Here is a 9,772-nt window from a genome sequence, read left to right as displayed (position 1 = left end):
AAAAAAACGGAAAAACGCAATAGAATTTCAAAAAGGAATATTCTCATTCTATTGTAAATGCTGAACCAGTTAGCACAATGGAGTCTTGTTTGGTGCTGGGAACAGATTGAAGGCCGTTTCGATGTTGTTATGGAAACGAGATGAGATTGTGTGACAAGCGGACACGTATCACATTTAGCTGCTCCACATCCAATCTGCTGAGTTTCTGCTAATTGCCTTTTTCCTGTGTACTGACCCGTATGCCCCAATTTTCTCTCTCATTCACTCTCTAATTTAGTTTTTTATTGTTCTTTCCGTCTTCCATTTCTTCTTTCTAACTCTTCCCATCATCTCCTCTTTCGTCTGTCTCTGTATCTCTCTTGATTCTGACACTGTTAGCGATGATGCCACCTTCCCCTAGCAGTGAAAGTTACTATTTTGCTCCTGTGGTCTGGGTTAAGAGCCTACTCTCTGATATAACAGAGCAATGTTTCTTTGTCCCAGCATTGTTACTCCCACCCACACACCCACACCCACACCCACACCCACACACACACCTCCGCTTGGCTTTACTGTGAAACTAACTTTCAAGAATGTACTGTATGGTAGCAGCCAGTTTCAGGTGATTTAATTAGCTATATGTGGAGTCCACTTCACCAGGATGTCACATATATTTCACTGGTTTCCGGTATCTATTTTACTGGTAACATTTCACTGACGACAATACGTTGACCAGAAAGAATCAGCACTACTGTAAGTACAATTATCCCATATTGTGTCTCATTGTATACATACTCTGCTGCAGCATCATTTATGCTCACACATTTGCCACTGAACTCCTCTAACACCCTATTTATACACAGATTGTGTCAGTACACACAGCTGGCACAGATGTTCACCACCACCGTTTTGGTCAGCTTGTGTTTTGTGAGAATCTTAAATTTGTATTTTTCTCTTATCCGTACATGATGATGAATGCATCCAACTATGCTGTAATAAAAATGGTGAGGTTTTTAATTGTATTATCTTTATTTTCATAATATTCGTCATTTTGTCTATGCAGTACCAAGTGCAGGCCTAATCTGTGAGGTCAAAACCAGTCCAGTTTAAAAACCAATAGCCCAGCTTAAAAAAACTTTAAATGTACATTTTCGGAGTTCCTGAAAAACAATCTTTCCTGTTTTTTTATCTTTGTAATAACCAGACCAAAATATATTTTCTCTCTTCAAATTGCGCTTTAAATTAATCAATTCAATTAAACTGTAAACAAACTCAAACTGTTCCCAATCCTAGTTTGCTACAGACACTATTAATTGGGGTGTAAATATAGAGTTCTCAATAAATATGCATCTGGAAAAATGCATTTTATCTTGACACACTCACACAAACATGGCATCCAACTCTCCACCTGCTCACATCTTCATTGTATCCATCTTTTGATTGAATTTTAGTTATTTTGTTTTTCTACCATTTTCTAACATGTTAGATTGTGTTGTGATTCATATTCAGTTATGTTTCTTTCCCTCACATTCAGAGTTGTGGCATGTTTTCAGAGCATACACTGGACAGAGGAGAGCAAGCTAAACTAAATTAAACTAAATACACCTTGTCCTCTTTTCTCACACAGTCTCCATGAGTCTACGTACCGGTACTTCATGCCGGTGAGCTTGCCGGTGGACTCCTTCAGGTTGTGGTGGTAGCGGTGGGTGAAGGAGCCCAGGCTGCGAGCTATCAAAGCCACGGTGCGGAAGCGGGCGCGGGCCTGGGTGGTTGTGTTGGGGCTGGTTGCGTTCTGCTTGCTGTGCTCGCCGTTACGCGGGGCCTTCAGCCCGTGGTCCGTGCATGCAAAGGAAACCTGCATGGCTGTTGGCAAATGCCACTAGAGCTGCTCCAAGACAAACACGGCTGTATTTCTGTCTTTAAAAGTACCCCAACAGTCAGTGGAACTTAGATTTTGTCCTCGTTGTTCTCATGTAAAGTTGAAAGTCAATGGTCCAGGCCAGTTCTGCTTGGTGCTGCTGAATTTCATATGGGAATTTGAAGATGGGAATGATGGGGGCATGGGACCATTCAGTTGTTTTTTTTAGGAGAAGAATCTCAAGCCAATGTCACATGAAGATCAAACATAGCAGGAGGGCAGTCCTGGTCAGTGTATGAGGAGTTGAGACGGTGATTCAGTGACGGTCTGACTCCACCTGAATATATAAGAGAGGATGGAAATGGAGGGAAAAGGATGAAGGAGAAGAGGCACTGAATGAGTCGCTGAAAGAGTCGCCCAATTGAGTAGAGCACTTGAGAGCGTGTGTTGCAGATGGTTAAATGGTTTAGGGTTAAAGGTATGAGGAGACGAGGAAAATGTCCTGCTAAACCAGATAGAAGAGGAAAAACCTGTGTCAGTATTTTCTTTTTCCATGCTTTTTTATCTCGTTTAATGTTTTCTGCTCACACCTATGAGCTGCTTCCTTGTGGCAATATAATGAATGAGTTCTATACTGCCCTAGTTTTTCTTGCCTTTCTATTTCATATTTCACTTTCTGTGTCTGTCCTGTTTTATCTTCCTCACCTCATTCTATATAAACTATTGTGCACTTTTCCATTTCCAACTCAAACTTGATTTCTTCCTTGTTTCTGCTTAGGTCCATTTCTTTTTACAAAGTCTTCCTCTAGTTCCTCTTTTAATGTATATCTCAGTAGGTATCTGGTATGTTTGGTAGGGGCAGCCAGGAGTTGTGCGTGTCTGGGGACTTTATCTCATCCTCCAACCGCAGCTAAGCCTTATAGTCAAACACCTGGAGCAAGGGACACTAACACTACACCACCACACTAGACTTTCAACGATGTAAGCACATGCACAGACACATCGTCGCAGACACCGACTAACTCCTGTCACACATTTTAAAAACAAGGTCATGCTTTCACAGAAAACACTCACAAATCTTTTCTGGCAAACAGCTGCATTTGCTTCCCCTCACAACACACATAATCAAATCAACCGTTCTTACGCACAATAAGTTCTCAGCGTTCGCTGACAACCAAGAAAGAGATTTTTGATTGATGTGTGCCCTTCTGCACCTGTGTGAGGAATCAAGCGGTGTTACACAGCAAGCACAGGCCCGCAAAGATCTGCATCCCAACAGAAACCGGCAAAAAGCATTAGCGTTTCCGGTAGCTGTCCTTAGACCCGGCAAGCTGCCTTGTCCCGTCTCCAAAGTCCTCGAGCAAGTAACACAGCTTTTATGGTCCCCGGCTTTGCAGCAAGAACGCTCCGTTTGATAAAGAGACCCTAGAATGGTAACAGACAAGCGGAGAAGAGGAGGAGGAAAAAGCAGGATGCATCGTTCCTCACTTCAGGGAGAAGAGAACAGATGCAGTGAGGAGGCGAGGAGCAGCGGGTGTTGAGTGTAGAATGTGTGAGCCAGGCGCTGACTGAGAGAGAGAGACAGCGTGTATAGGCTACTGGCTCTGACTGACTGGCTGAAAGAACTGCAGTGTTTTTTACTATAGCGCCACACACTCACAGAGAGAGAGAGGAAAAGAGGAAGAGGTATATTCTGAATGGAAATCAAGGGAACTGAGTTGACGTGAGTTCATGTGTGTTTATTTACTTCAGGCGGGATGTTAAAGTGGCATATGGTGGTTAATTACTGTAACCTACATGTGAACGCCAAAGACACGCTTCGCTTCACTGGTGATGACTTTACTTGCTACCCCCCTCTTTTTGTTTTGTTTGTCTACAGTGCAAGCCCTCTTTACATTGCATAAACAACCATGTAATAAGTACTAACTTCCAATCAAAGACCAATGTACAAATTGCATGGTACAATTCATGTTTTCTACTGTGATAAATGACGGACCATAGTTCATTGCAGGAAGAACCCAGGGAGGCTGACACTGACATCTCAGAGCAGATGTTAAGTGGCACAGTGAAATAAAGCATAAACCAGTGTTCAGGCAACGCAGCGTCTTATTTTCCTCCCCCACTGAGCAGCAATGTGACAATGTTGGATTCCATGGTTCATTGAGCATCCATGAACCTCGGGGCCAGCACAGTTTTATTTTTATCCTCGTGATTGCATTTGATGACAGCGAAAATCAGTTTTGACAGGGCCCCGTCATTTTTGCTTCAAAAATTGGATTCTGGGTCCAATTTTTTTACGTGTTTATAAACTATACATTGTGTGATGAAATGTAATGTATCTGAGTTGAGATTATAGCCGTTTACTGTCTTTTCAAGGGCTTGTAGTACACAGGAATGCTACTAAAACGTTTTGGCACATGACCTCCAGAGATAAAACAATGGGGGGATTTGAAACTAAATCAGGACTTGTATTGACTCGTCTTTTTGAGCTAGAATAATTATTGAAGACAAATATTTCTTAAAGGGGGCATTCCAGGGATTTGCACTTCAAAAAAATTGGAGGACTAAAAAAAATAAATAAGAAAATTTAAGCAATGGAGGCTGAGATATTCTGATTTTTAGTGCATGATATGGGTCAACATCCAAAAACCCTGGAACCTACATTTCCTTGTCTGGTATATTTTAAGTCTATTAAACTCTGTGAAAAAAGGCGTCCTCTTAATGATTGGAAGACTCAAAGCCCAACCTGACACCACCATTTTCTCAGTTTGAAAAGCTTCTTCCAGAGCCACAAAAGACATTATATAAATATCTATTTTCACAGAACCAGAAGCATTGTTTTTGACAAGTGAACTGATCTTGATGTGTAAAATCAGTGGAGTGCACCTTTAAATCACACAAAGGGCTGCCATTTCTACATCTTCTAGAGTCCTTTTGCCTGTTGGAAGACTCTGTTCTGGCTTAATAACGTTCTGTGATGCTCTGGTGAGGGAACTTCACAGTTGGTCAATGTTGAAAACATATCTCTAATGTCACCAGCACCTTAAGGCTTCAACTTCCTCCCCAGCAATCCCATTGAAAAATGTGTCAGTCAAAAGCATCAACTAGAACTGGAATCCCCAACGGGCAATAACGCTGCTACCCTGAGGCAAACCACTCTGCTTTAATTGCTACAGTGAGTACCTATAATAGAGTTTTAAAACTCTGTTGCTAAGGCACAGACCTCCATATGGCAACTGTATGAGCCACCATGACACTGTACTGAGGAGACTGATAATAACCTCTAACCAAACCTTGGGTTTCCCACAGTGTGGAACATCTGTCAGCTTAATAGCACTGCCGGTTTTCCTTTAAAATGCTGCATCTACTGTATGCAGACTCAGAGAGCAGTGATTTTCTTTACCTATAATTGCCACATTCAGCACCATCCATATCACACAATTACAGCATTGTACATTGTGTCTTATCTGGACTTGTCATGAAATATGTTTGTTTTGCAAATTTTATCCTCGTGTTCAAAAGGCTTTTCAATACAGTTGTCGTTATCAGCACTAACCTCCTGTTGAGTATTTGAGAGATGGGGGGGAAACCTTTACAAGCTCTCTGTGACGTCACTACTGCAGCAGTCCCAGTCTCTCGCTGCTTTCTGTATTTTCCTCTGCATTCCCCTTTATCGCTTACATCTTTTGTTTGTCTGGTATCTCCTGTTCTCTCATCCCTTACTCCTATCTCTCCTCTCTAAATCACAGTTTAACACAGCACGCTCCCACACCACGTCCGTAGTGTTTCCCCTTTACCAATTAGACCGGCAGCACAAGTGACTGTGATACACTGTGCATACAAAACCACAGAGGATTTGGCTGTTTAATCTGCTCTAAAGGGGAGGTACACATTTGGCAGGCACGGCACTGGCCGCTTGGCGGCATTGTACAGTCCACATTTTCAGCAACAAACCTAGTGTGCGCACACCATCAACGTTGCTTACCACGAGTCAATCCTCCAGCTTCGATAAATCCCCAAGCAACGCGGACACACATGAAAGTAAAAACATTAAAAATCACAAGCATAAAACCCGGTAAAACACATGAATGACAGTTAAAAACAAAGAGAAACATAAAACACACGAAGAATAAATTACAAGTGCCACGATAAGAAATTTAAAGAGATGATTAGTCATTTAAAGAAAGGCAGCATCAAATAGAAAGGTCTTCAGCCTTGATTTAAAAGAACTGAGGTAGCAGCAGGATCTACAGGTTTCTGGGAGTTTATTCCAGATATGAGGAGCATAGAAACTGAAAGCTGCTTCACCCTGTTTAGTTCTGACTCTGGGGACAGAGCAGACCTGTCCCAGATGACCTGAGAGGTCTGGGTGGTTCATAGTGTAGTAGCAGATCAGCAATATATTTTGGACCTAAACCGTTAAGGGATTTATAAACTAGCAGAGTACTTTGAAATCAATTCTTTGAGACACAGGAGCCGTGTAAAGACTTCAGAACTGGAGTGATGTGATCCAGTCTCTTGGTCTTAGTGAGGACTCGAGCAGCAGCGTTCTGAATCAGCTGCAGCTGCTGATTGATTTTTTAGGGAGACCTGTAAAGACCCCGTTACAGTAGTCAAGTTACTGAAGATAAAGGCAGGACAGTTTTTCCAAATCCTGTTGACACATAAGTCCTTTAACCCTTGATATATTTAAGGTGATAGTAGGCTGACTTTGTAATTGTCTTAATGTGGCTGTTAAAGTTCAGGTCTGAGTCCATGACTACACCAAGATTTCTGGCTTTGTCTGTTGTTTTTAACATTGTTGTTTGAAGCTGAGCGCAGATTTTAATCGTTCCTCTCTTGCTCCAAAAACAACCACCTCAGTTTTTCCTTCATTAATTTCAGAAAGTTCTGGCACATCCAGCGTTAATTTGTTCGATCGACTTGTCAGTTTTTGTATTGGACTATAGTCCCCTGGCGATAAGGTTATGTAAATTTGTGTGTCGTCCGCATAACTATGGTAACTTATTTTGTTTTTCTCCATAATCTGAGCCAGTGGAAGCATGTAGATGTTAAACAGAAGAGGCCCCAGAATGGAGCCTTGCGGAACTCCGCACGTCATATTTTGTACGCCAGATGCATAATTACTATAGAACAAAGTAATCCCTATTCTTTAGGTAGGATTCAAACCAGTTTAGTACTGAGCCAGAAAGGCCAACGCAGTTTTCCAATCGGTCAGTAGTATGTCGTGGTCGACCGTGTCAAATGCAGCACTGAGATCAAGTAATACTAAGATTGAAATTTTGCCACTATCTGTGTTAAGGTGGATGTCATTAAAGACTTTGACAAGAGCCGTTTCAGTGCTGTGGTGTGGTCGGAAACCCGACTGAAAGTATCAAAACTGTTGCTGTGACAAGAATGGTTGAGTTGTTGAAAGACTACTTTTTCAATAGTTTTACTTAAAAACGGAAGGTTGATATTGGCCTATAGGTGCTCATTAGTGACTTGTCTAGGTTGTTCTTTTTTAAGAGTGGCTTGATTACTGCAGTTTTCAGGGCCTGTGGAAGATACCTGAAAGAAGAGATGTGTTCACAATCTGTAGAGATCAGAAGTCAAACAATTGGAAACATTTTGAAAAGTCCCGTTGGTAGACTCAAGGCAACAGGTCGATTGTTTCTAGTGTGAATAATGTCCTCCAGGTTTGTATGGTTGATCGTGTGAAATTCTGTCATATTGAACTATTTTTGCTTGAACACTGTGACAAACCATATCCTGGACTTGATATGGGGCACTGACTGTTTGTCTAATCTTTTGAATTTGTCTTTGAAGAAGGAGGCAAAGTCATTGCAGGCCTTGGTAGATAAAAGTTCAGATGCTACTGGTACTGGAGGGTTTGTAACCTATCAACAGTAGCAAAAAAGCACGGGAATATTATGTTTTGTATGAGATAAATCAGAGAAAAGGACCTTCTGCATTCCCAGTTCCAAATTAAATGCGAAGTCTCTCTTTATAGGAGTTATAATGGACAGGAGATTTTTTTCGCCACCTTCGTTCAGCTTTCCTACACTCTCTTTTTTTGTTCTCACCAGTAGGACATGTCTCCATGGAGATCTTTCTTACCGATACACACTTGACCTTAGGGAGCAATGCATGCATCAATAACATTTGTAATTTTATAGTTGAAATTATTACAAGCTCACTGACTGATAGCCCAGAGAGGGCTGGTGGTGGAGGAGAAAAGGCGTATAAATGTGTCACTGTGTTTCAGTGATATACCGTTTCTGATTATCTTGTTTGGACACTTTGGGCACAGAGATAGTGCCGTTAAAGAAAACACAGGAATGATCTGAGGAGCAACGTCAGTCACACAACCTTGGAAATGTTCAGACCTTTGGAGACAATCAAGTCCAGAGTGTGCCCCTTATTGTGGGTGGGCTCCGTCACAGCTGAGTCAGTCCATAGTTCTCAAAAACACAACACACTCTTTGGTCCCCTGTCCTGGGGCTGTCAACATGAATGTTAAATCACCCGCATGATTACACAATCAAAGTTAATCCAGATATTAGACAGCAGTTCAGTGAAGTCATCAATGAGGGTGCACAATATTTAGGTGGCCTGTAGATATTTAGAAACATCGCTTGAGGGGAAGATCTTAATTGAAGAGCAACATATTCAAAAGAAACAAATTTCCATAACATATTTGCGTACAGTGGATAGAGTCATTAAACAAAATGGCGACTCCACCTCCTTCTATTCACTCTCTTCTCACCATAAACTGAAGTTGGGGGAGCTGACTCGATGAGAACAGCAGCGCTGTTATTATGGTCTAACCAGGTTTCAGTAAAAACATAAAATCTAGATTGTGCTTAGTAATAAAATCATTGATTAAAAATGATTTTCCTGCCAAAGACCTGACGTGAAGGTAGTGGTAGTGTGTGTGTTCATTTTTTGGGACAGGCTTAGCTGACGAGGAATGGATGCTAATTTGCTAAGTTTGCAGTTAAGATCTTATTCACCATTCTTTTCCTATTACCTATCACAACAGAAATTGAGGAAGAATTGAATCCACAGGGCCCGGGTGTCTTGAAAAAGAGTCATTAGTATCACTAGTCCTGCAGCCAAGGCCCGGCACATATCAGATAGTTTGGTGTAGACATAAAAGTCAAAGTTATTATTAAGCGCAAATTTCACTCTGGGCCAGCAAACATGCATGAAATAGCTTGACTCCAAATCTGATGGGAGGGAACAAGGACTTACAAAATACAAAGTCATCACCATCACCACCACTATCATCATCATCATCCTCATCACTGTCCTTCAGATATAGTAACACTAACATCTACTCATCATCTCCCAATATTCCCATTATCATCATCTCCACCATCATTATGATCGGTATCATTATCAGCCTCATCTCAGTTTGCAACCACTACATATGGTTCCCCTGATAAATGCTGAAATTTTCATTTTTTCATTGTAACAGCCCCTACAGAAGCCTAGTGACCTTATTTGTCTGCCCAGCAGGCATATGGCCTCATGGTGGGGACATTGAATGATAAAGGGAAGTGAATGCAGGGCTATTTGTTTTCTAATGGTTAAGCACTCAATTGTTCCTAGATTCAAGCTTGATGAAATGTGTTTTTATCTGCAATTTCAACCTCAGGATAACGAGCTTACAAGCTCACTTTGAAATTTTAGTTTTTATGGATTGTATGTATGTATGTATGTATGTATGTATTTATGTAATGTACGAACATGCAAAGCTAAGTAAGCCTATAAATCCGCTTAACTAATTTGTTTACCAACACTTAGGATATACTGTATATATATATATATATATATATATATATATATATATATATATATATACATAATAATATGATTAACAGTATATCATCTATATATCTACTGTAGATGTATACATTCCATTATATATCTAATACTCTAGTTAATATA

General features: G+C 40.9%; 1 protein-coding gene across 7 annotated transcripts in view; it reads right to left on the bottom strand.

Annotated features, from left to right (window-relative positions):
• kcnab1b (potassium voltage-gated channel subfamily A regulatory beta subunit 1b) overlaps positions 1–9,772 on the bottom strand; it is a 47,156-nt gene that overhangs the window by 33,586 nt on the left and 3,798 nt on the right. Inside the window, exons 1-2 of one of the 7 annotated variants that reach the window (XM_032531568.1) lie at positions 5,394–5,453; positions 1,626–2,174 (exon numbers count right to left, since the gene is read on the bottom strand). The exons of 1 other annotated variant lie outside the window; for it this stretch is intronic. In XM_032531568.1, coding sequence (XP_032387459.1) covers positions 1,626–1,840 — 215 coding nt within the window. In that variant the 5' untranslated portion in view covers positions 1,841–2,174; positions 5,394–5,453. Of the gene's footprint in view, positions 1–1,625; positions 2,175–2,981; positions 3,451–5,393; positions 5,646–9,772 lie in introns of those variants that run through there. 5 more of the 7 variants (XM_032531565.1, XM_032531566.1, XM_032531567.1 and 2 more) reach the window with 5 other exon arrangements.

The sequence above is a fragment of the Etheostoma spectabile genome, chromosome 12 (genome assembly GCF_008692095.1).
Source record: "Etheostoma spectabile isolate EspeVRDwgs_2016 chromosome 12, UIUC_Espe_1.0, whole genome shotgun sequence".
Taxonomy (NCBI): domain Eukaryota; kingdom Metazoa; phylum Chordata; class Actinopteri; order Perciformes; family Percidae; genus Etheostoma; species Etheostoma spectabile.
This window is presented reverse-complemented; position numbering and strand designations above follow the sequence as displayed.